Source organism: Hemiscyllium ocellatum, chromosome 2 (assembly GCF_020745735.1).
Source record: "Hemiscyllium ocellatum isolate sHemOce1 chromosome 2, sHemOce1.pat.X.cur, whole genome shotgun sequence".
In the NCBI taxonomy this organism is placed as follows: Eukaryota; Metazoa; Chordata; class Chondrichthyes; order Orectolobiformes; family Hemiscylliidae; genus Hemiscyllium; species Hemiscyllium ocellatum.
This window is the reverse complement of record NC_083402.1, coordinates 2,087,125-2,112,425: the sequence shown is the minus strand read 5'-3', so window position 1 is coordinate 2,112,425 and position 25,301 is coordinate 2,087,125. Positions and strand designations below refer to the sequence as shown.

Below are 25,301 nucleotides of genomic sequence, written 5' to 3'. Positions count from 1 at the left end.
GTCGCGGATCACTCCAATATTCTACCCAAGTGTCTGGGGGCGACAATCCCGCCCTGCTTGCTAAAGGGGGTTCCCGGCTACCTTGCCGCTTATTCTGCGCGCCCTGTGAGGCTAGGGGCATCTCCTGCGCTTTGTCTTCCCTAACCACACACTGGAATTTCACCTGCTCTATCGTCCTATTACCACAGAGTTGATGGGGATCCTCATCATTTCCACCTTTATACTAAACGGTCTCCATGGGCGCCTCATTGAACGATTGTCCTACGACAACACCATTGGTTGTGCGCCCCGAGCACCGGCAGTTCCGCGGTGTGCTAATCGAAACTACTTGTGTCCCTTACTGTGCATTATCAACGCGTACCGTTTGCCTTCCCCTATGCAGTCTATTGTGGTTCCCTTCTCACTATTACCAATCCCACTTCCCTCTCGAGGGACTTACTCTATTTTTTCGACACAACTCCTGGACGAATGTGTTTACTCTTCAAACATTGCGTTTTAAAACATACAGGCGCCTGTGCTCCTGCAGCTGCTAGCACACATTCCCACCGAGTCATAACTGCCACTCGTACTATCTTGCATTTGTATCAGTGTCCCGACTTTCATCTCCCCCGTGTAGTGCTGCTGCTCAAATGGACACGGATTATCCTACTAATTGTCTTCCACAGTCTGCGCACACTTGATTTTAACTTTGTCAGAATATTACGACTTGACACCGTTTGTGTGACTGCTCCCCGCAATTACCTCACCGACACTGGACCAGTGTCATGGTTGAGTTTTTTTTTACATTTTTCCTCTGCCTCTTCGTAATTCGACAAACATTAAAACACCTACAGTATAATCTGGCTACCCCTGCCTCGACTGCCTTTTTGTAGCAGCCCGTGCTGGGGAGCCTTTTTTCTCTGATTTGAGATCACGAATCCCTCTGACTTCCTTTGTGTAAAGTTGTACCTTTTCCTTTACATGAAACCACTCCTTCTACCTCACACAGAGTTCTCTCTATTTTCATGTCACTCCTTTTTGTGGATATTTTTCATTGAAATACTGCCACGCACAGGTCCGCAACTCATAAGAAAGGTTAAGGGTTTCAGACTACCTTCATTATTTTCACCATTGTCTTTTTATATCTGCCCCCCCATTCCTCTTACACAGATGGTTGAGTGCACTCTTCCTGGTTGCATTTGACAGTCCACATGAGCACAGATCTCATGTTCAGGAGTACTGACTGGAGAATTTGGGGACTGCCTCCCGTCCATTCCGGTCTCCCAGACATGCCACCCCAAAGACCCCATACAACACAACACTTTATTTCCCATAGTAGTCACATAGTTCCTGCCTGACCCCGCCATATATCACACTGGTGATGCGGGGACTCCTTTTTACTGCATTCCCACAGCCCCATCTCACTGATTTAAAGGTGATGAGGTATCATTACTTTTCAACCGGACCCCCATACGTTGAGCTCCACCAGGAGACGCCGCTGCCACCAACTCCGACAACACGACAGCCTGTGTGTGACCTCCTACAAACGGACAGGGACATATCCAATACATGCTGTAATGCGACGTCCGCTCGTGAGCCATGATACCGGGTTTCTTGCTTACGGCTGGTTGCGATAAGGGCGGGCGAGTGGGGACCTCCCAATTCTTTTCTTCATTGCTATAGTACCGCCGTTGCATGAGCTCGGGGTTCGGGCGTAGTAGAGGCTATCTCCAACGAATTGCATGCATTTGAATTCGTTGTATAGTTTGCCAGTCTTGATTCTGTAAATAACGGTGTTTTTGCTCCAAACTCTAGCCGGTGTGATCTCTCCTTCCAAAGAACACGTGGTGACGAGACCCTACGGGTCCATCCCAACAGAGTTTATAAAATACCATGCAAGGACTGCACAAAACACTATATAGGACAAACAGGAAGACAGCTAACAATCCGCATACATGAACACCAACTAGCCACGAAACGACACGACCAGCTATCCCTAGTAGCCACACACTCAGACAACAAGCAACATGAATTCGACTGGGAAAACACTACTATCATAGGGCAAGTCAGACAGAGAACAGCCAGGGAATTCCTAGAGGCATGGCATTCATCCACAAATTCCATCAACAGACACATCGACCTGGACCCATATACCAACCACTACAGCGGACAGCTGAAACTGACACCTGGAAGCGGCAAGGACAGACCACTATAAATGCCGGAAGAAACATCAAAGAAGCGCTTCGCAGGAGGCTCCACAGCACTGATGATGTCTCCTAGCCAGGGGACGAAACGTTTGCAACAAAAACTTCCAGTTCGGCGAACAGAACCACTACATCAGGGGTATAAAAGCCCAGTCGCTCCAGTCTTTCAGTGTAAGGTAATCCCGCCATTCCAGGAATTGACCTCGTGAACCTACGCTGCACTCCCTCAATAGCCAGAAAGTCTTTCCTCAAATATGGAGACCAGAACTGCACACAGTACTCTAGGTGTGGTCTCACCAGGGCCCTGTACAGCTGCAGAAGCACCTCTTTGCTTCTATACTCAATCCCTCTAGTTATGAAGGCCAGCATGCTATTAGCCTTCTTCACTACCTGCTGTACCTGCATGCTTGCCTTCATTGACTGGTGTACAAGAACACCCAGATCTCTCTGTACTGCCCCTTTACCTAAATTGATTCCATTTACGTAGTAATCTGCCTTCCTGTTCTTGCCACCAAAGTGGATAACCATACATTTATCCACATTAAACTGCATCTGCCATGCATCTGTCCACTCACCTAACCTGTCCAGGTCACCCTGTAATCTCCTAACATCCTCATCACATTTCACCCTGCCACCCAGCTTTGTATCATCAGCAAATTTGCTAATGTTATTGCTGATACCATCTTCTATATCATTAACATATATTGTAAAAAGCTGCGGTCCCAGTACTGATCCCTGCGGTACCCCACTGGTCACTGCCTGCCATTCCGAAATGGAGCCGTTTGTCACTACTCTTTGTTTCCTATCACCCAACCAACTTTCAATCCAATCTAGTACTTTGCCCCCAATACCATGCGCCCTAATTTTGCTCACTAACCTTCTATGTGGGACTTTATCAAAAGCTTTCTAAAAGTCCAGGTACACTACATCTACTGGATCTCCCTCATCCATCTTCAGAGTTACATCCTCAAAAAATTCCAGAAGATTAGTCAAGCATGATTTCCCCTTCATAAATCCATGCTGACTCTGTCCTATCCTGTTACTACTATCCAGATGTGTCGTAATTTCATCCTTTATAATAAACTCCAGCATCTTTCCCACCACTGAGGTCAGACTAACTGGTCTATAATTTCCTGCTTTCTCTCTCTCACCTTTCTTAAAAAGTGGTACAACATTAGCCACCCTCTAATCCGTAGGAACCGACCCCGAATCTATCGAACTCTGGAAAATAATCACCAACTCATCCACGATTTCCCGAGCCACCTCCTTCAGTCGGAGAGCTGGCTCTGAGGACACACATCAGAGTCAAGGCTCTAACAGGGGACTTGGTTACAGGATACCAGCATTTTTAGAGTTAATTCAGTGTTTGTTTCGAAAATGTTGGTTTGAAAGCTTGACGATGAGGTCAGTGTTTTTACATGATGTTTCCTGAGAGAGTAATTATGTTGAGTGATGAAGCTGTAATGAATGGAATCAGACACGGCTCTCTGTAATAGCAAGAGAGCTTCAAGTCAATTTATTCCAAAGACACAACACTGTCTCACAATGTTCATTTGATCCTTGCTACGCAAGATGCTTTCAGAAATGCAAAAGGTCATGTGTGTTTGATAGGAAATAGAAGTTAATTTAGTGATTAACCTAATAGCTCAAAACTCTGATGAGGAACTCGATCAGTTAGACGAGATGAACAGCTAATTGTTTGCCTGAATGAACAAAACTAACTGACAACCAACAACAAACAGGCCAGCAGGAAGCTGTTCTGCCCATCAATGCTATCCCACCATTTGAAAAGATCCTGTCTGTAAATTTTCTTTGTTCTTGGTTATCTGAGCTGGATCTTCAATCCATGTCCCAGGGGTCTGAGGAAGGGACACTGGATCCAAAACGTTAACCCGGATTTCTCTCCACAGATACTGCGTGACCTACTGAGCTTTTCCATCAACTTCTGTTACTGTTTCAGTTTGCTGCCCACTCTCCCTAGCGAGTGTTTATGGCCTGTCCCTAGTTACCCCTTGCGAAGGTGGTGGTGAGTCTTGAACCACTGCAGACCATGTGCTGTGGGGAGACCCACAATGCCAAACGCATCCTCGATCCAGTGCAGTTTCTTGAATCTCTGGGAATTAATGTTTTCCAAACATGGAGCGGTTTACCAAGGCACTGAGCGATATCCTGGTTTCTACACTCACTATCAGTACACATGCACTTCCCAAAACACCCACACTCAGTCAATCCCACCTGAACTCTCATTAGAGTTATACCTCGAAATTCGACACTTCCTGCAGAGAAGGGGCCGTTTGGCAAATCACGTGTGTACCACCAACACTGCAACACTCCCCCTTTCCCACACTCAGTCCATCACTCAGAGTGACAGGACAATTTCAGGACTGATCCAAGGGGATTGGTAAAGGTTGGGACGTTTGGGAAGTTTCTTGCCTTAACTCACTTCCCAAGGCAGGCAGTATCAGGAGGGAGAGGGACACAGCAAGGCAGGCAGCATCAGGAGGGAGAGGGACACAGCAAGGCAGGCAGTATCAGGAGGGAGGGGGAACACAGCAAGGCAGGCAGCATCAGGAGGGAGAGGGACACAGCAAGGCAGGCAGCATCAGGAGGGAGGGGGACACAGCAAGGCAGGCAGCATCAGGAGGGAGAGGGCCACAGCAAGGCAGGCAGCATCAGGAGGGAGAGGAACACAGCAAGGCAGGCAGCATCAGGAGGGAGAGGAACACAGCAAGGCAGGCAGCATCAGGAGGGAGGGGGACACAGCAAGGCAGGCAGCATCAGGAGGGAGAGGAACACAGCAAGGCAGGCAGCATCAGGAGGGAGAGGGACACAGCAAGGCAGGCAGTATCAGGAGGGAGAGGGACACAGCAAGGCAGGCAGTATCAGGAGGGAGGGGGACACAGCAAGGCAGGCAGCATCAGGAGGGAGAGGGGGACACAGCAAGGCAGGCAGTATCAGGAGGGAGGGGGACACAGCAAGGCAGGCAGCATCAGGAGGGAGAGGGCCACAGCAAGGCAGGCAGTATCAGGAGGGAGAGGGACACAGCAAGGCAGGCAGTATCAGGAGGGGGAGGGACACAGCAAGGCAGGCAGCATCAGGAGGGAGAGGGCCACAGCAAGGCAGGCAGTATCAGGAGGGAGAGGGACACAGCAAGGCAGGCAGTATCAGGAGGGAGAGGGACACAGCAAGGCAGGCAGCATCAGGAGGGAGAGGGACACAGCAAGGCAGGCAGCATCAGGAGGGAGAGGGCCACAGCAAGGCAGGCAGCATCAGGAGGGAGAGGGACACAGCAAGGCAGGCAGTATCAGGAGGGGGAGGGACACAGCAAGGCAGGCAGCATCAGGAGGGAGAGGGCCACAGCAAGGCAGGCAGTATCAGGAGGGAGAGGGACACAGCAAGGCAGGCAGTATCAGGAGGGAGAGGGACACAGCAAGGCAGGCAGCATCAGGAGGGAGAGGGACACAGCAAGGCAGGCAGCATCAGGAGGGAGAGGGACACAGCAAGGCAGGCAGCATCAGGAGGGAGGGGGACACAGCAAGGCAGGCAGCATCAGGAGGGAGGGGGACACAGCAAGGCAGGCAGTATCAGGAGGGAGGGGGAACACAGCAAGGCAGGCAGTATCAGGAGGGAGAGGGACACAGCAAGGCAGGCAGCATCAGGAGGGAGAGGGACACAGCAAGGCAGGCAGCATCAGGAGGGAGAGGGCCACAGCAAGGCAGGCAGTATCAGGAGGGAGAGGGACACAGCAAGGCAGGCAGCATCAGGAGGGAGGGGGACACAGCAAGGCAGGCAGTATCAGGAGGGAGAGGGACACAGCAAGGCAGGCAGGATCAGGAGGGAGAGGGACACAGCAAGGCAGGCAGTATCAGGAGGGAGGGGGACACAGCAAGGCAGGCAGTATCAGGAGGGAGAGGGACACAGCAAGGCAGGCAGCATCAGGAGGGAGGGGAACACAGCAAGGCAGGCAGCATCAGGAGGGAGAGGGACACAGCAAGGCAGGCAGCATCAGGAGGGAGAGGGCCACAGCAAGGCAGGCAGTATCAGGAGGGAGAGGGACACAGCAAGGCAGGCAGCATCAGGAGGGAGGGGGACACAGCAAGGCAGGCAGTATCAGGAGGGAGAGGGACACAGCAAGGCAGGCAGCATCAGGAGGGAGAGGGACACAGCAAGGCAGGCAGCATCAGGAGGGAGGGGGACACAGCAAGGCAGGCAGCATCAGGAGGGAGAGGGACACAGCAAGGCAGGCAGCATCAGGAGGGAGAGGGACACAGCAAGGCAGGCAGCATCAGGAGGGAGAGGGCCACAGCAAGGCAGGCAGTATCAGGAGGGAGAGGGACACAGCAAGGCAGGCAGCATCAGGAGGGAGAGGGACACAGCAAGGCAGGCAGCATCAGGAGGGAGGGGGACACAGCAAGGCAGGCAGCATCAGGAGGGAGAGGGGGACACAGCAAGGCAGGCAGCATCAGGAGGGAGAGGAACAGAGGAACTCCCCCTCTCTATCCCCGTCCCTCTCCCCTCCCCCTCTCCCTTTCTATCCCCCCATCCTCTATCCCCCTTCTTTTCCCCCTCTCTCCCCCCTCCCCATACCCCTCTCTCGCACTCCCCCTCTCTATCCCCCTCCCTCTCTCTATTCCCCTTCCCCCTCTCTCTCCCCGTCTCTCCCCTTCCCCCTCCAGTACTCTATCTTCCCTCCCCCTCTCTCTCCCCTCGCTATTCCCCCTCACTCTCTCTCCCCCTCACCCTCTCTGTTCCCCCTCCTCCTTCCTCTCCAACACCCCCTCTCTCTCCCCTCCCCCTCCCCGCTCTCTCACTCCTTCTCCTCCCCACCCCCCTCTCCGACCCCTCTCCCTCGACCCACTCTCCTCCCTCCTCACCACCCCCTTCTCCACCCCCTTCTCCTCCCCTGTCCACCCCCTTCTCCCCCCTCTCCTCCCGTTCTCCTCCCCCTCTCCTCTCCCCTCTCCCTCTCTACACCCCCCCTCTCCACCCCTGCTCCTCCTCTCTTTCCACCCACCTCTCCTTCCCCCACTCCACCCCCTTCTCCACCCCCTTCTCCTCCCCCCTCTCTGACCCCCTCTTCGACCCCCACTCCTCCCCCTTCTCCGACCCCCACTCCTTCCCCCACTCCTCCCCCTTCTCCTCCCCCTTCGCCTCCCCACTCTCCCCCCCCTCCACCCCCTTCTCCTCCCCCCTCTCTGACCCCCTCTTCGACCCCCTCTCCCCCTCTCCTCCCCCTCTCTCCCCCTCTCCTCCCCGTTCTCCTCCCCCTCTCCTCCCCTATCTCCTCCCCCCTCTCCTCCCCCTCTCTGCCCCCCCTCCCCCTCTCCTCCCCTATCTCCTCCCCCTCGCCTCCCCTATCTCCTCCCCCCTCTCCTCCCCCTCTCTGCCCCCCCCTCCCCCTCTCCTCCCCTATCTCCTCCCCCCTCTCCTCCCCTATCTCCTCCCCCTCTCCTCCCCCCTCTCCTCCCCCCTCTCCGCCCCCTCTCCTCCCCTTGGCCTGTTGCTCTGGGCCCTGTGCCACCCTGGGACTGGGTGAGGTGTGTGACCCACACGATGTGGATGGTACGGAGCTCACTGCGGAGGTTCCCAGCCCAGGGACACTCTCTCAGGACAGGGAGGACCGAGAGACTTGTACCCGGTAAGTCAGTGAGCGTGGGACAGCAGCAGAGCGAGGGCCACACTGTCCCACCTCCCAGAAACCTGCAGCACCCACACCAGGGAGACAGCACCGCACTCGCATTCGATTAGGGACCGATACCGGGCCATGGGGAGAGAGAGCGGGGGACAGTGGGATTAGTTTAGGGATCGATACAGGGCTATGGGGAGAGAGCGGGGGTCAGTGGGGTTAGTCTAGGGATTGATACAGGGCTATGGGGAGAGAGAGTGGGGACAGTGGGATTAGTTTGGGGATCGATACAGGGCTATGGGGAGAGAGAGCAGGGGGGCAGTGGTATTAGTTTGGGGATCGATACAGGGTTATGGGGAGAGAGAGCGGGAGCAGTGGGATTAGTTTGGGGATGTGTACAGGGCTATGGGGAGAGACAGGGGCAGTGGGATTAGTTTGGGGATCGATACAGGGCTATGGGGAGAGAGAGCAGGGGGATAGTGGGATTTGTTTAGGGATCGATACAGGGCTATGGGGAGAGAGCGGGGACAGTGGGATTAGTTTGGGGATTGATACAGGGCCATGGGAGAGAGAGGAGGGCAGTGGGATTAGTTTGGGGATCGATACAGGGCTATGGGGAGAGAGCGGGGCAGTGGGATTAGTTTGTGGATCAATACAGGGCTATGGGGGAGAGTGCGAGGGGGGGGACAGTGGGATTAGTTTAGGGATCAATACAGGGCTATGGGGATAGAGAGCAGGGGGACGGTGGGATTAGTTTGGGGATTGATACAGGGTTATGGGGAGAGAGAGCGGGGTCAGTGGGATTAGTGTGGGATCGATATAGGGCTATGAGGAGAGAGCGGGAACAGTGGGATTAGTTTCTGGATCGATACAGGGCTCTGGGGAGAGAGACCGGGAGCAGTGGGATTAGTTTGGGGGTGTGTACAGGGCTATGGGGAGAGAGCGGGGGCAGTGGGATTAGTTTGTGGATCGATACAGGGCTATGGGGAGAGACAGGGGCAGTGGGATTAGTTTGGGGATCGATACAGGGCTATGGGGAGTGAGAATGGGGACAGTGGGATTAGTTTGGGGATAGATATAGGGCTATGGGGAGAGAGTGGGGGGATTAGTTTGGGGATGGATACAGGACTATGGGGAGAGAGAGCAGGGGGACAGTGGGATTAGTTTAGGGATCGATACAGGGCTATGGGGAGAGCAGGGGGACAATGGGATTAGTTTGGGGATTGATACAGGGATATGGGGAGTGACAGTGGGACAGTGGGATTAGTTTGGGGATGGATACACGGCTATGGGGAGATAGATCGGCAGCAGTGGGATTAGTTTGGGGATGCACATAGGGCTATGGGGAGAGACAGGGGCAGTAGGAATAGTTTGGGGATCGATACAGGGCTATGGGGAGAGAGAGCGGGTCAGTGTGATTAGTTTTGGGATGGATATAGGGCTATGGGGAGAGATAGGGGCAGTGGGATTAGTTTGGGGATCGATACAGGGCTATGGGTAGAGAGAGCAGGGACAGTGGGATTAGTTTGGGGATTGATACAGGGCTATGGAGAGAGAGAGCGGGGACAGTGGGATTAGTTTGGGGATTGATACAGGGCTATGGGGAGAGAGAACGGGAGACAGTGGGATTAGTTTGGGGATGTGTACAGGGCTATGGGGAGAGAGCGGGGGGGACAGTGGGATTAGTTTGGGGATCGAAACAGGGCTATGGGGAGAGAGCGGTGACAGTGGGATTAGTTTGGGGATCGATACAGGGCTATGGGGGAGAGTGCGAAGGGGGGACAGTGGGATTAGTTTAGGGATCGATACAGGGCTATGGGGAGAGAGAGCAGGGGACAATGGGATTAGTTTGGGGATCGATACAGGACTATGGGGAGAGAGTGGGGGGATTAGTTTGGGGATCGATACAGGACTATGGGGAGAGAGAGCAGGGGGACAGTGGGATTAGTTTTGGGATAGATACAGGGCTATGGGGAGAGAGTGGGGGGATTAGTTTGGGGATCGATACAGGACTATGGGGAGAGAGAGCAGGGGGACAGTGGGATTAGTTTGGGGATTGATACAGGGCTATGGGGAGAGTGCTGGGGCGGACAGTGGGATTAGTTTGGGGATAGATACAGGGCTATGGGGAGAGAGAGTGGGGACAGTGGGATTAGTTTGGGGATTGATACAGGGCTATGGGGGAGAGTGCGAGGGGGGGGACAGTGGGATTAGTTTTGGGATCGATACAGGGCTATGGGGAGAGAGAGCAGGGGGACGGTGGGATTAGTTTGGGGATTGATACAGGGCTATGGGGAGGGAGAGCGGGGACCGTGGTATTAGTTTGGGGATTGATACAGGGTTATGGGGAGAGAGAGCGGGGTCAGTGGGATTAGTGTGGGATCGATACAGGGCTATGGGGAGAGAGCGGGGCAGTGGGATTAGTTTCTGGATCGATACAGGGCTATGGGGAGCGAGAGCGGGTCAGTGTGATTAGTTTTGGGATGGATATAGGGCTATGGGGAGAGATAGGGGCAGTGGGATTAGTTTGGGGATCGATACAGGGCTATGGATAGAGAGCGGGGGGCAGTGGGATTAGTTTGGAGATGGATGCAGGGCTATGGGGAGAGAGAGTGGGGACAGTGGGATTAGTTGGGGATTGATGCAGGGCTATGGGGAGAGAGAGCGGGGTCAGTGGGATTAGTTTGGGGATCGATACAGGGCTATGGGGAGAGAGAGCGGGGGACAGTGGGATTAGTTTGGGGATTGATACAGGGCTATGGGGAGAGAGAGTGGGGGCCAGCGGGATTAGTTTGGGGATCGATACAGGGCTATGGGGAGAGACAGGGGCAGTGGGATTAGTTTGTGGATCGATACAGGGCTATGGGGAGAGAGAGTGGGGACAGTGGGATTAGTTTGGGGATCGATACAGGGCTATGGGGAGTGAGCGGGGACAGTGGGATTAGTTTGGGGATCAATACAGGGCTATGGGGAGAGAGCGGGGCCGTGGGATTAGTTTGGGGATCGATACAGGGCTATGGGGAGAGAAAGCGGGGACAGTGGGATTAGTTTGGGGATCGATACAGGGCTATGGGGAGAGCGCGGGGACAGTGGGATTAGTTTGGGGATCGATACAGGGCTATGGGGAGAGAGAGTGAGGGCCAGTGGGATTAGTTTGGGGATGGATACAGGGCTATGGGGAGAGAGCAGGGCAGTGGGATTAGTTTGGGGATCGATACAGGGCTATGGGGAGAGAGAGCGGGGACAGTGGGATTAGTTTAGGGATCGATACAGGGTTATGGGGAAAGTGCGAGGGGGGCACAGTGGAATTAGTTTAGGGATCGATACAGGGCTATGGGGAGACAGAGTGGGGGAGAGTGGGATTACTTTGGGAATTGATACAGGGCTATGGGGAGGGAGAGCGGGGACAGTGGGATTAGTTTGGGAATTGATACAGGGCTATGGGGAGAGAGAGTGGGGACAGTGGGATTAGTTTGGGGATCGATACAGGGCTATGGGGAGAGACAGGGGCAGTGGGATTAGTTTGTGGATCGATACAGGGCTATGGGGAGAGAGAGTGGGGACAGTGGGATTAGTTTGGGGATAGATACAGGGCTATGGGGAGTGAGCGGGGACAGTGGGATTAGTTTGGGGATCAATACAGGGCTATGGGGAGAGAGCGGGGCCGTGGGATTAGTTTGGGGATCGATACAGGGCTATGGGGAGAGACAGGGGCAGTGGGATTAGTTTGTGGATCGATACAGGGCTATGGGGAGAGAGAGTGTGGACAGTGGGATTAGTTTGGGGATCGATACAGGGCTATGGGGAGTGAGCGGGGACAGTGGGATTAGTTTGGGGATCAATACAGGGCTATGGGGAGAGAGCGGGGCCGTGGGATTAGTTTGGGGATCGATACAGGACTATGGGGAGAGAGAGCGGGGACAGTGGGATTAGTTTGGGGATGGATACAGGGCTATGGGGAGAGAGAACGGGGGACAGTGGGATTAGTTGAGGATCGATAAGGGCTATGGGGAGAGAGATTGGGGACAGTGGGATTAGTTTGGGGATCGATACAGGGTTATGGGGATAGAGATTGGGGACAGTGGGATAAGTTTGCGGATCGATACAGGGCTATGGGGAGAGTGCGGGGTGCAGTGGGATTAGTTTAGGGATAGATACAGGGCTATGGGGAGAGAGTGGGGGGATTAGTTTGGGGATCGATACAGGACTATGGGAAGAGAGAGCAGGGGGACAGTGGGATTAGTTTGGGGATTGATACAGGGCTATGGGGAGAGTGCTGGGGCGGACAGTGGGATTAGTTTGGGGATAGATACAGGGCTACGGGGAGAGAAAGCGGGGGACAGTGGGATTAGTTTGGGGATCGATACAGGGCTATGGGGAGAGCGCGGGGACAGTGGGATTAGTTTGGGGATCGATACAGGGCTATGGGGAGAGAGAGTGAGGGCCAGTGGGATTAGTTTGGGGATGGATACAGGGCTATGGGGAGAGAGCAGGGCAGTGGGATTAGTTTGGGGATCGATACAGGGCTATGGGGAGAGAGAGCGGGGACAGTGGGATTAGTTTAGGGATCGATACAGGGTTATGGGGAAAGTGCGAGGGGGGCACAGTGGAATTAGTTTAGGGATCGATACAGGGCTATGGGGAGAGAGCGGGGGACAGTGGGATTAGTTTGGGGATTGATACAGGGCTATGGGGAGAGAGAGCAGGGGGACAATGGGATTAGTTTGGGGATCGATACAGGGCTATGGGGAGAGAGAGCAGGGGGACAATGGGATTAGTTTGGGGATGGATACAGGGCTATGGGGAGAGAGAGCAGGGGGACAATGGGATTAGTTTGGGGATGGATACAGGGCTATGGGGAGTGAGAATGGGGACAGTGGGATTAGTTTAGGGATGGATACAGGGATATGGGGAGATAGATCGGCAGCAGTGGGATTAGTTTGGGGATGCACATAGGGCTATGGGGAGAGACAGGGGCAGTAGGAATAGTTTGGGGATCGATACAGGGCTATGGGGAGAGAGAGCAGGTCAGTGTGATTAGTTTTGGGATGGATACAGGGCTATGGGGAGAGATAGGGGCAGTGGGATTAGTTTGGGGATCGATACAGGGCTATGGGGAGAGAGCGGGGGGCAGTGGGATTAGTTGGGGATTGATGCAGGGCTATGGGGAGAGAGAGCGGGGACAGTGGGATTAGTTTGGGGATGGATACAGGGCTATGGGGAGAGAGAACGGGAGACAGTGGGATTAGTTTGGGGATGTGTACAGGGCTATGGGGAGAGAGCGGGGGGGACAGTGGGATTAGTTTGGGGATCGAAACAGGGCTATGGGGAGAGAGCGGTGACAGTGGGATTAGTTTAGGGATCGATACAGGGCTATGGGGAGAGAGAGCAGGGGGACAATGGGATTAGTTTAGGGATCGATACAGGGCTATGGGGAGAGAGAGCAGGGGGACAATGGGATTAGTTTGGGGATCGATACAGGACTATGGGGAGAGAGTGGGGGGATTAGTTTGGGGATCGATACAGGACTATGGGGAGTGTGCTGGGGCGGACAGTGGGATTAGTTTGGGGATAGATACAGGGCTATGGGGAGAGAAAGCGGGGACAGTGGGATTAGTTTGGGGATAGATACAGGGCTATGGGGAGAGGGTGGGGCAGTGGGATTAGTTTGGAGATGGATACAGGGCTATGGGGAGAGAGAGTGGGGACAGTGGGATTAGTCTGGGGATTGATACAGGGCTATGGGGGAGAGTGCGAGGGGGGGGACAGTGGGATTAGTTTAGGGATCGATACAGGGCTATGGGGAGAGAGAGCAGGGGGACGGTGGGATTAGTTTGGGGATCAATACAGGGCTATGGGGAGAGAGCAGGGCCGTGGGATTAGTTTGGGGATCGATACAGGGCTATGGGGAGAGCGCGGGGCAGTGGGATTAGTTTGGGGATTGATACAGGGCTATGGGGAGAGTGCGGGGTGTAGTGGGATTAGTTTAGGGATAGATACAGGGCTATGGGGAGAGAGTGGGGGGATTAGTTTGGGGATCGATACAGGACTATGGGGAGTGAGAGCAGGGGGACAATGGGATTAGTTTGGGGATAGATACAGGGCTATGGGGAGAGAGTGGGGGGATTAGTTTGGGGATCGATACAGGACTATGGGGAGAGAGAGCAGGGGGACAGTGGGATTAGTTTGGGGATAGATACAGGGCTATGGGGAGAGAGTGGGGGGATTAGTTTGGGGATTGATACAGGGCTATGGGGAGTGAGAGCAGGGGGACAGTGGGATTAGTTTGGGGATAGATACAGGGCTATGGGGAGAGAGTGGGGGGATTAGTTTGGGGATCGATACAGGACTATGGGGAGAGAGAGCAGGGGGACAGTGGGATTAGTTTGGGGATGGATACAGGGCTATGGGGAGAGGGCGGGGCAGTGGGATTAGTTTGGGGATTGATACACTGCTATGGGGGAGAGTGCGAGGGGGGGGACAGTGGGATTAGTTTGGGGATGTGTACAGGGCTATGGGGAGAGAGAGCGGGGGACAGTGGGATTAGTTTGGGGATAGATACAGGGCTATGGGGAGAGAGAGTGGGGGAGAGTGGGATTACTTTGGGAATTGATACAGGGCTATGGGGAGAGAGCGGGGACAGTGGGATTAGTTTGGGAATTGATACAGGACTATGGGGGAGAGTGCGAAGGGGGGACAGTGGGATTAGTTTAGGGATTGATACAGGGCTATCGGGAGAGCAGGGGGACAGTGGGATTAGTTTGGGGATGGATACACGGCTATGGGGAGATAGATCGGCAGCAGTGGGATTAGTTTGGGGATGCACATAGGGCTATGGGGAGAGAGCAGGGGGCAGTAGGAATAGTTTGGGGATCGATACAGGGCTATGGGGAGAGAGAGCGGGTCAGTGTGATTAGTTTTGGGATGGATATAGGGCTATGGGGAGAGATAGGGGCAGTGGGATTAGTTTGGTGATCGATACAGGGCTATGGGGAGAGACAGAGGCAGTGGGATTAGTTTGGGGATCGATACAGGGCTATGGGGAGAGAGAGTGGGGACAGTGGGATTAGTTGGGGATTGATGCAGGGCTATGGGGAGAGAGAGCGGGGACAGTGGGATTAGTTTGGGGATTGATACAGGGCTATGGGGAGAGAGAACGGGAGACAGTGGGATTAGTTTGGGGATCGATGCAGGGCTATGGGGAGAGAGAGCGGGGGACAGTGGGATTAGTTTGGGGATTGATACAGGGCTATGGGGAGAGAGAGTGGGGGCCAGCGGGATTAGTTTGGGGATCGATACAGGGCTATGGGGAGAGACAGGGGCAGTGGGATTAGTTTGTGGATCGATACAGGGCTATGGGGAGAGAGAGTGGGGACAGTGGGATTAGTTTGGGGATCGATACAGGGCTATGGGGAGTGAGCGGGGACAGTGGGATTAGTTTGGGGATCAATACAGGGCTATGGGGAGAGAGCGGGGCCGTGGGATTAGTTTGGGGATCGATACAGGGCTATGGGGAGAGACAGGGGCAGTGGGATTAGTTTGTGGATCGATACAGGGCTATGGGGAGAGAGAGTGGGGACAGTGGGATTAGTTTGGGGGTCAATACAGGGCTATGGGGAGAGAGCGGGGCCGTGGGATTAGTTTGGGGATTGATATAGGGCTATGGGGAGAGAGCGGGGCAGGGGGACAGTGGGATTAGTTTGGGGATAGAAACAGGGCTATGGGGAGAGAGCGGTGGGATTAGTTTGGGGATCGATACAGGACTATGGGGAGAGAGAGCGGGGACAGTGGGATTAGTTTGGGGATGGATACAGGGCTATGGGGAGAGAGAACGGGGGACAGTGGGATTAGTTGAGGATCGATAAGGGCTATGGGGAGAGAGATTGGGGACAGTGGGATTAGTTTGGGGATCGATACAGGGTTATGGGGATAGAGATTGGGGACAGTGGGATAAGTTTGCGGATCGATACAGGGCTATGGGGAGAGTGCGGGGTGCAGTGGGATTAGTTTAGGGATAGATACAGGGCTATGGGGAGAGAGTGGGGGGATTAGTTTGGTGATCGATACAGGACTATGGGAAGAGAGAGCAGGGGGACAGTGGGATTAGTTTGGGGATTGATACAGGGCTATGGGGAGAGTGCTGGGGCGGACAGTGGGATTAGTTTGGGGATAGATACAGGGCTACGGGGAGAGAAAGCGGGGACAGTGGGATTGGTTTGGGGATCGATACAGGGCTATGGGGAGAGCGCGGGGACAGTGGGATTAGTTTGGGGATCGATACAGGGCTATGGGGAGAGAGAGTGAGGGCCAGTGGGATTAGTTTGGGGATGGATACAGGGCTATGGGGAGAGAGCAGGGCAGTGGGATTAGTTTGGGGATCGATACAGGGCTATGGGGAGAGAGAGCGGGGACAGTGGGATTAGGTTAGGGATCGATACAGGGTTATGGGGAAAGTGCGAGGGGGGCACAGTGGAATTAGTTTAGGGATCGATACAGGGCTATGGGGAGACAGAATGGGGGAGAGTGGGATTACTTTGGGAATTGATACAGGGCTATGGGGAGGGAGAGCGGAGACAGTGGGATTAGTTTGGGAATTGATACAGGGCTATGGGGAGAGAGAGTGGGGACAGTGGGATTAGTTTGGGGATCGATACAGGGCTATGGGGAGAGAGCGGGGACAGTGGGATTAGTTTGGGAATTGATACAGGGCTATGGGGAGAGAGAGTGGGGACAGTGGGATTAGTTTGGGGATCGATACAGGGCTATGGGGAGAGAGAGCAGGGGGACAATGGGATTAGTTTGGGGATTGATACAGGGCTATGGGGAGTGAGAGCAGGGGGACAGTGGGATTAGTTTGGGGATAGATACAGGGCTATGGGGAGAGAGTGGGGGGATTAGTTTGGGGATCGATACAGGACTATGGGGAGAGAGAGCAGGGGGACAGTGGGATTAGTTTGGGGATGTGTACAGGGCTATGGGGAGAGAGAGTGGGGGACAGTGGGATTAGTTTAGGGATCGATACAGGGCTATGGGGAGAGAGAGCAGGCGGACAGTGGGATTAGTTTGGGGATGGATACAGGGCTATCGGGAGAGCAGGGGGACAATGGGATTAGTTTGGGGATTGATACAGGGCTATGGGGAGAGAGAGTGTGGACAGTGGGATTAGTTTAGGGATCGATACAGGGCTATGGGGAGAGAGAGCAGGCGGACAGTGGGATTAGTTTGGGGATGGATACAGGGCTATCGGGAGAGCAGGGGGACAATGGGATTAGTTTGGGGATTGATACAGGGCTATGGGGAGAGAGAGTGTGGACAGTGGGATTAGTTTGGGGATGGATACAGGGCTATGGGGGAGAGTGCGCGGGGGGGACAGTGGGATTAGTTTGGGTATCGATACAGGGCTATGGGGAGAGCAGGGGGACAGCGAGATTAGTTTGGGGATGGATACAGGGATATGGGGAGAGAGCGGGGGCAGTGGGATTAGTTTGTGGATCGATACAGGGCTATGGGGAGTGAGAATGGGGACAGTGGGATTAGTTTAGGGATAGATATAGGGCTATGGGGAGAGAGTGGGGGGATTAGTTTGGGGATCGATACAGGACTATGGGGAGAGAGAGCAGGGGGACAGTGGGATTAGTTTAGGGATCGATACAGGGCTATGGGGAGAGCAGGGGGACAATGGGATTAGTTTGGGGATTGATACAGGGCTATGGGGAGTGAGAGTGGGACAGTGGGATTAGTTTGGGGATGGATACACGGCTATGGGGAGATAGATCGGCAGCAGTGGGATTAGTTTGGGGATGCACATAGGGCTATGGGGAGAGACAGGGGCAGTAGGAATAGTTTGGGGATCGATACAGGGCTATGGGGAGAGAGAGCAGGTCAGTGTGATTAGTTTTGGGATGGATATAGGGCTATGGGGAGAGATAGGGGCAGTGGGATTAGTTTGGGGATCGATACAGGGCTATGGGTAGAGAGAGCAGGGACAGTGGGATTAGTTTGGGGATGGATAGAGGGCTATGGGGAGAGACAGAGGCAGTGGGATTAGTTTGGGGATCGATACAGGGCTATGGGGAGAGAGCGGGGGGCAGTGGGATTAGTTGGGGATTGATGCAGGGCTATGGGGAGAGAGAGCGGGGACAGTGGGATTAGTTTGGGGATTGATACAGGGCTATGGGGAGAGAGAACGGGAGACAGTGGGATTAGTTTGGGGATGTGTACAGGGCTATGGGGAGAGAGCGGGGGGGACAGTGGGATTAGTTTGGGGATCGAAACAGGGCTATGGGGGAGAGTGCGAAGGGGGGACAGTGGGATTAGTTTAGGGATCGATACAGGGCTATGGGGAGAGAGAGCAGGGGGACAATGGGATTAGTTTGGGGATCGATACAGGACTATGGGGAGAGAGTGGGGGGATTAGTTTGGGGATCGATACAGGGCTATGGGGAGAGAAAGCGGGGACAGTGGGATTAGTTTGGGGATAGATACAGGGCTATGGGGAGAGGGTGGGGCAGTGGGATTAGTTTGGAGATGGATACAGGGCTATGGGGAGAGAGAGCGGGGACAGTGGGATTAGTCTGGGGATTGATACAGGGCTATGGGGGAGAGTGCGAGGGGGGGGACAGTGGGATTAGTTTAGGGATCGATACAGGGCTATGGGGAGAGAGAGCAGGGGGACGGTGGGATTAGTTTGGGGATCAATACAGGGCTATGGGGAGAGAGCAGGGCCGTGGGATTAGTTTGGGGATCGATACAGGGCTATGGGGAGAGAGCGGGGCAGTGGGATTAGTTTGGGGATTGATACAGGGCTATGGGGAGAGTGCGGGGTGTAGTGGGATTAGTTTAGGGATAGATACAGGGCTATGGGGAGAGAGTGGGGGGATTAGTTTGGGGATCGATACAGGACTATGGGGAGAGAGAGCAGGGGGACAATGGGATTAGTTTGGGGATTGATACAGGGCTATGGGGAGTGAGAGCAGGGGGACAGTGGGATTAGTTTGGGGATAGATACAGGGCTATGGGGAGAGAGTGGGGGGATTAGTTTGGGGATCGATACAGGACTATGGGGAGAGAGAGCAGGGGGACAGTGGGATTAGTTTGGGGATGGATACAGGGCTATGGGGAGAGGGCGGGGCAGTGGGATTAGTTTGGGGATTGATACACTGCTATGGGGGAGAGTGCGAGGGGGGGGACAGTGGGATTAGTTTAGGGATCGATACAGGGCTATGGGGAGAGAGAGCAGGCGGACAGTGGGATTAGTTTGGGGATGGATACAGGGCTATGGGGAGAGAGCGGGGCAGTGGGATTAGTTTGTGGATCGATACAGGGCTATGGGGAGAGAGAGCGGGGGGGGACAGTGGGATTAGTTTGGGTATCGATACAGGGCTATGGGAGAGAGAGCGGGGACAGTGGGATTAGTTTGGGGATCGATACAGGGCTATGGGGGAGAGTGCGAAGGGGGGACAGTGGGATTAGTTTGGGGATTGATACAGGGCTATGGGGAGAGAGCGGGGCAGTGGGATTAGTTGGGGATTGATGCAGGGCTATGGGGAGAGAGAGCGGGGGACAGTGGGATTAGTTTGGGGATTGATACAGGGCTATGAGGAGAGAGAGTGGGGACAGTGGGATTAGTTTGGGGATCAATACAGGGCTATGGGGAGAGAGCGGGGCAGTGGGATTAGTTTGGGGATTGATACAGGGCTATGGGGAGAGAGAGCGGGGCGCAGTGTGATTAGTTTGTGGATTGATATAGGGCTATGGGGAGAGAGAGCAGGGGGACAGTGGGATTAGTTTGGGGATAGATACAGGGCTATGGGGAGAGAGCGGTGGGATTAGTTTGGGGATCGATACAGGACTATGGGGAGAGAGAACGGGGGACAGTGGGATTAGTTTGGGGATCGATACAGGGCTATGGGGAGAGAGCGGGGCAGTGGGATTAGTTTGGGGATTGATACAGGGCTATGGGGAGAGAGAGCGGGGCGCAGTGTGATTAGTTTGTGGATTGATATAGGGCTATGGGGAGAGAGAGCAGGGGGACAGTGGGATTAGTTTGGGGATAGATACAGGGCTATGGGGAGAGAGCGGTGGGATTAGTTTGGGGATCGATACAGGACTATGGGGAGAGAGAACGGGGGACAGTGGGATTAGTTGGGGATCGATAAGGGCTATGGGGAGAGTGAGCGGGGGACAGTGGGATTAGTTTGGGGATCAATACAAGGCTATGGGGAGAGAGAATGGGGGCCAGTGCGATTAATTTGGGGATCGATACAGGGCTATGGGGAGAGAGAGTGGGGACAGTGGGATTAGTTTGGGGATCGATACAGGGTTATGGGGAGAGAGATTGGGGACAGTGGGATTAGTTTGGGGATCGATACAGGGCTATGGGGAGAGTGCGGGGTGCAGTGGGATTAGTTTAGGGATAGATACAGGGCTATGGGGAGAGAGTGGGGGGATTAGTTTGGGGATCGATACAGGACTATGGGGAGAGAGAGCAGGGGGACAGTGGGATTAGTTTGGGGATAGATACAGGGCTATGGGGAGAGAAAGCGGGGACAGTGGGATTAGTTTGGGGATCGATACAGGGCTATGGGGAGAGAGCGGGGGACGGTGGGATTAGTTTGGGGATGGATACAGGGCTATGGGGAGAGAGCAGGGCAGTGGGATTAGTTTGGGGATCGATACAGGGCTATGGGGAGAGAGAGCGGGGACAGTGGGATTAGTTTAGGGATCGATACAGGGTTATGGGGAAAGTGCGAGGGGGGCACAGTGGAATTAGTTTAGGGATCGATACAGGGCTATGGGGAGACAGAGTGGGGGAGAGTGGGATTACTTTGGGAATTGATACAGGGCTATGGGGAGGGAGAGCGGGGACAGTGGGATTAGTTTGGGGATCGAAACAGGGCTATGGGGAGAGAGCGGGGACAGTGGGATTAGTTTGGGAATTGATACAGGACTATGGGGAGAGAGAGTGGGGACAGTGGGATTAGTTTGGGGATCGATACAGGGCTATGGGGAGAGAGAGCAGGGGGACAATGGGATTAGTTTGGGGATTGATACAGGGCTATGGGGAGTGAGAGCAGGGGGACAGTGGGATTAGTTTGGGGATAGATACAGGGCTATGGGGAGAGAGTGGGGGGATTAGTTTGGGGATCGATACAGGACTATGGGGAGAGAGAGCAGGGGGACAGTGGGATTAGTTTGGGGATGGATACAGGGCTATGGGGAGAGGGCGGGGCAATGGGATTAGTTTGGGGATTGATACACTGCTATGGGGGAGAGTGCGAGGGGGGGGACAGTGGGATTAGTTTGGGGATGTGTACAGGGCTATGGGGAGAGAGAGCGGGGGACAGTGGGATTAGTTTAGGGATCGATACAGGGCTATGGGGAGAGAGAGCAGGCGGACAGTGGGATTAGTTTGGGGATGGATACAGGGCTATGGGGAGAGAGCGGGGCAGTGGGATTAGTTTGTGGATCGATACAGGGCTATGGGGAGAGAGAGCAGGGGGACAATGGGATTAGTTTGGGGATGGATACAGGGCTATGGGGAGAGTGCGAAGGGGGGACAGTGGGATTAGTTTGGGGATTGATACAGGGCTATGGGGAGAGAGCGGGGCAGTGGGATTAGTTGGGGATTGATGCAGGGCTATGGGGAGAGAGAGCGGGGGACAGTGGGATTAGTTTGGGGATTGATACAGGGCTATGGGGAGAGACGGGGCAGTGGGATTAGTTTGTGGATCGATACAGGGCTATGAGGAGAGAGAGTGGGGACAGTGGGATTAGTTTGGGGATCGATACAGGGCTATGGGGAGAGAGAGCGGGCGCCAGTGGGATTAGTTTAGGGATTGATACAGGGCTATGGGGAGAGAGAGCGGGGACAGTGGAATTAGTTTGGGGATCGATACAGGGCTATGGGGAGATAGATCGGCTGCAGTGGGATTAGTTTGGGGATCGATACAGGGCTATGGGGAGAGACATGGGCAGTGGGATTAGTTTGGGGATTGAAACACGGCTATGGGGAGAGAGAGCGGGGGCAGTGGGATTAGTTTGGGGATCGATACAGGGCTATGGGGAGAGAGAGCGGGCGCCAGTGGGATTAGTTTAGGGATTGATACAGGGCTATGGGGAGAGAGAGCGGGGACAGTGGGATTAGTTTGGGGATCGATATAGGGCTATGGGGAGGTAGATCGGCTGACAGTGGGATTAGTTTGGGGATGGATACAGTGCTATGCGGAGAGAGCGTGGACAGTGGGATTAGTTTGGGGATTGATACAGGGCCATGAGGAGAGAGAGTGTGGACAGTGGGATTAGTTTGGGGATTGATACAGGGCCATGAGGAGAGAGAGCGGGGACGGTGGGGTTAGTTTGGGGATCGATACAGGGCTATGGGGAGAGAGAGCGGGGACGGTGGGGTTAGTTCAGGTCTGGAAGGGGACTGTGTGCTTGTCCCTGACGTTATTATTAACCTGATTTCCCTTTGTCCCGCTGTAGTCAGTGAAGCCAGCTCCCAGATTCAGAATGTGACTGCTGTTTGAAATGTTACTCAGTGTGATCACTTCATCGAATGTCTGATAAACACGGGTGCCTCAGTGGTTAGCACTGCTGTCTCCCAGCCCTGGGGACCTGGGTTCAGTTCCCACCTCGGGTGACTGACTGTGCGGAGTTTGCACATTCTCCCCGTGTCTGCGTGGGTTTATCCCACAGTCCAAAGACCTGCAGGTCAGGATGATTTGGCCATGCTAAATTGCCCCTAGTGTTAGGAGAAGGCGTGCAATGTAGGGGAATGGGTCTGGGTGGATTGCGCTTTGGCGGGTCGGTGTGGTCTTGTAGGGCCGAAGGGCCTGTTTCCACACTGTAAAGAATCTTAAAACAAACTCTGGCCACTTGGGAATGAGAGTCAGTCCCCCCAGAGGCTGGTTAGGGATATGGGTTGTTGGGTCTCATTGCTTTCCTGGAAGTGTTTGTTCTGTGATACTCAGAAACATTTGAGGTTAGTGGTGGTGGTGGTTTTAAACTGTGTGTCTCTGGATTCAGGGCAGTATCTTTACAACATTGAATTCAACAACTTCTGATGTTTATCCCATCTCGACCCCTCCGTTTTCATTCTGCTCCGTAATTTTATTTTATTTATTTTATTTATCTCTTTTTCCCACTGTTCTGTGCCTCTTATTTCTTGACTGTCCCTCTCTCTCTCTCTCCCTCTCCCCACTCTCTCAGCACCTTTTCCCTCTCCTCTTCCCCCTTTGTTACCCTTCTCCATTTCGCCTCTGCTTCACCCGTCCCCCCCAGACCCCACAAGGCTTCAGCCTTGGTCACTCACAGCTCCTACCTCCCGATAATCTCTCTCCGCACTCTCACTATCACCTCGTTATTGTTACCTTTGCTTCTGGAGCCAGGACTCACCTTCTCTCCCCCCACCCACGACCTGTCACCCTCATCCCCTCCCCCACTCACCCATTGTACTCTATGCTACTTTCTCCCCACCCCCACCCCCCTCTAGCTTATCTCTCCACCCTTCAGGCTCACTGCCTTTATTCCTGATGAAGGGCTTTTGCCCGAAACGTCGATTGCGCTGCACTTTGGATGCTGCCTGAACTGCTGTGCTCTTCCAGCACCACTCATCCAGAAAGTGGTTTCCAGCATCTGCAATCATTGTGTTTACCGAGTATAAATACCTCCCTAATTCTCCCTGTTTTTTAGTTTTGACAGAGGGTCAGTTCGATTCGAAACGTCAGCTCTTTTCTCTCCGTACAGATGCTGTTAGAAACAGGAAAGGAGAGGTCACCCTGCTGGGGGTTTTCTATCGGCCTCCGAATAGTCCCAGAGATGTAGAGGAAAGGATAGCAAAGATGATTCTGGATAGGAGTGAGAGAGACAGGGGAGTTATCATGGGGGACTTCCAGTTTCCAAATATTGACTGAGAACACTATTATACGAGTACTATAGATGGGTCAGTTTTTGTCCAGTGTGTGCAGGAGGGTTTCCTGACACAGTATGTAGTCAGACCAACAAGGGGCGAGGCCACATTAGATTTGGTACTGGGTAATGAGCCCAGCCAGGTGTTAGATTTGGAATTAGGTGAGCACTTTGGTGACAGCGATCACAATTCGGTTATGTTTACTTCAGTGATGGAAAGGGGTAAGTATATACCGCAGGGGAAGAGTTATAGCTGAGGGAAAGGCAATGATGATGTGATTAGGCAAGATTTAGGAAGCATAGGATGGGGAAGGAAACTGCAGGGGATAGGCACGTTAGAAATGTGGAGCTTATTCAAGAAAAAGCTCCTGTGTGTCCTTGATAAGTATGTACCTGTCAGGCAGGGAGGAAGCTGTGGAGTGTGGGAGCTGTGATTTATGAAGGAAGTGGAATCAAGGGGAAGAAGAAGGCTTACATTAGGATGGGATGTGAAGGCTCAGTTAGGGCACTTGAGGGTTACAAGGTAGCCAGGAAAGACCTAAAGAGAGAGCTCAGAAGAGCCAGGAGGAGACATGAGAAGTTGTTGGAGGATAGGATCAGGGTAAACCCTAAGGCTTTCTACAGGTATTTAAGGAATAAAAGAATGACGAGAGTAAGATTAGGGCCAATCAAGGATAGTAGTGGGAAGCTGTGTGTGGTGTCAGAGGAGATGGGGAAGCACTAAATGAATATTTTTCGACAGTATTCACTCTAGAAAACGACAATGTTGTCGAAGAGAATACTGAGATACAGGCTACTAGACTGGGTGGGATTGAGGTTCACAAGGAAGAGGTATTAGAAATCCTGCAGAGTGTGAAAATAGATAAGTCCCCTGGGCCGGATGGGATCTATCCCAGGATCCTCTGGGAAGCCAGGGAGGAGATTGCCGAGCCTTTGGCATTGATCTTTAAATCGTCATTGTCCACAGGAATAGTGCCAGAAGACTGGAGGATAGCAAATGTGGTTCCCCTGTTCAAGAAGGGAAGTAGAGACAACCCTGGTAATTATAGAACAGGGAGCCTTACTTCAGTTGTTGGTAAAGTGTTAGAAAAGGTTATAAGAGATAGGATTTATAATCATCTAGAAAAGAATAATTTGATTAGGGATAGTCAGCACAGTTTTGTGAAGGGTAGGTCGTGCCTCACAAACCTTATTGAGTTCTTTGAGAAGGTGACCAAACAGGTAGATGAGAGTAAACCGGTTGATGTGGTGTATATGGATTTCAGCAAGGCGTTCGATAAGGTTCCCCACAGTAGGCTATTGTACAAAATGCAGAGGAATGGGATTGTGGGAGATATAGCAGTTTGGATCAGTAATTGGCTTGCTGAAAGAAGACAGAGGGTAGTGGCTGATGGGAAATGTTCATCCTGGAGTCCAGTTACCAGTGGTGTACCACAAGGGTCAGTGTTGGGCCCACTGCTGTTTGTCATTTTTATAAACGACCTGGATGAGGGGGTAGAAGGGTGGGTTAGTAAATTTGCAGACGACACTAAGGTCGGTGGAGTTGTGGATCGTGACGAAGGATGTTGCAGGTTACAGAGAGA

At 53.6% G+C, this 25,301-nt stretch overlaps 1 protein-coding gene across 1 annotated transcript in view; it reads left to right on the top strand.

Moving 5' to 3' along the window:
- Positions 1 to 236: 236 nt before the first annotated feature.
- The window catches only part of agxt2 (alanine--glyoxylate aminotransferase 2), a 75,999-nt gene continuing 50,934 nt past the window's right edge, over positions 237 to 25,301 (top strand). Inside the window, exon 1 of the mRNA XM_060847111.1 lies at positions 237 to 357. Within this exon, the coding sequence (XP_060703094.1) occupies positions 237 to 357 (121 nt within the window). The remainder of the gene's footprint in view (positions 358 to 25,301) is intronic.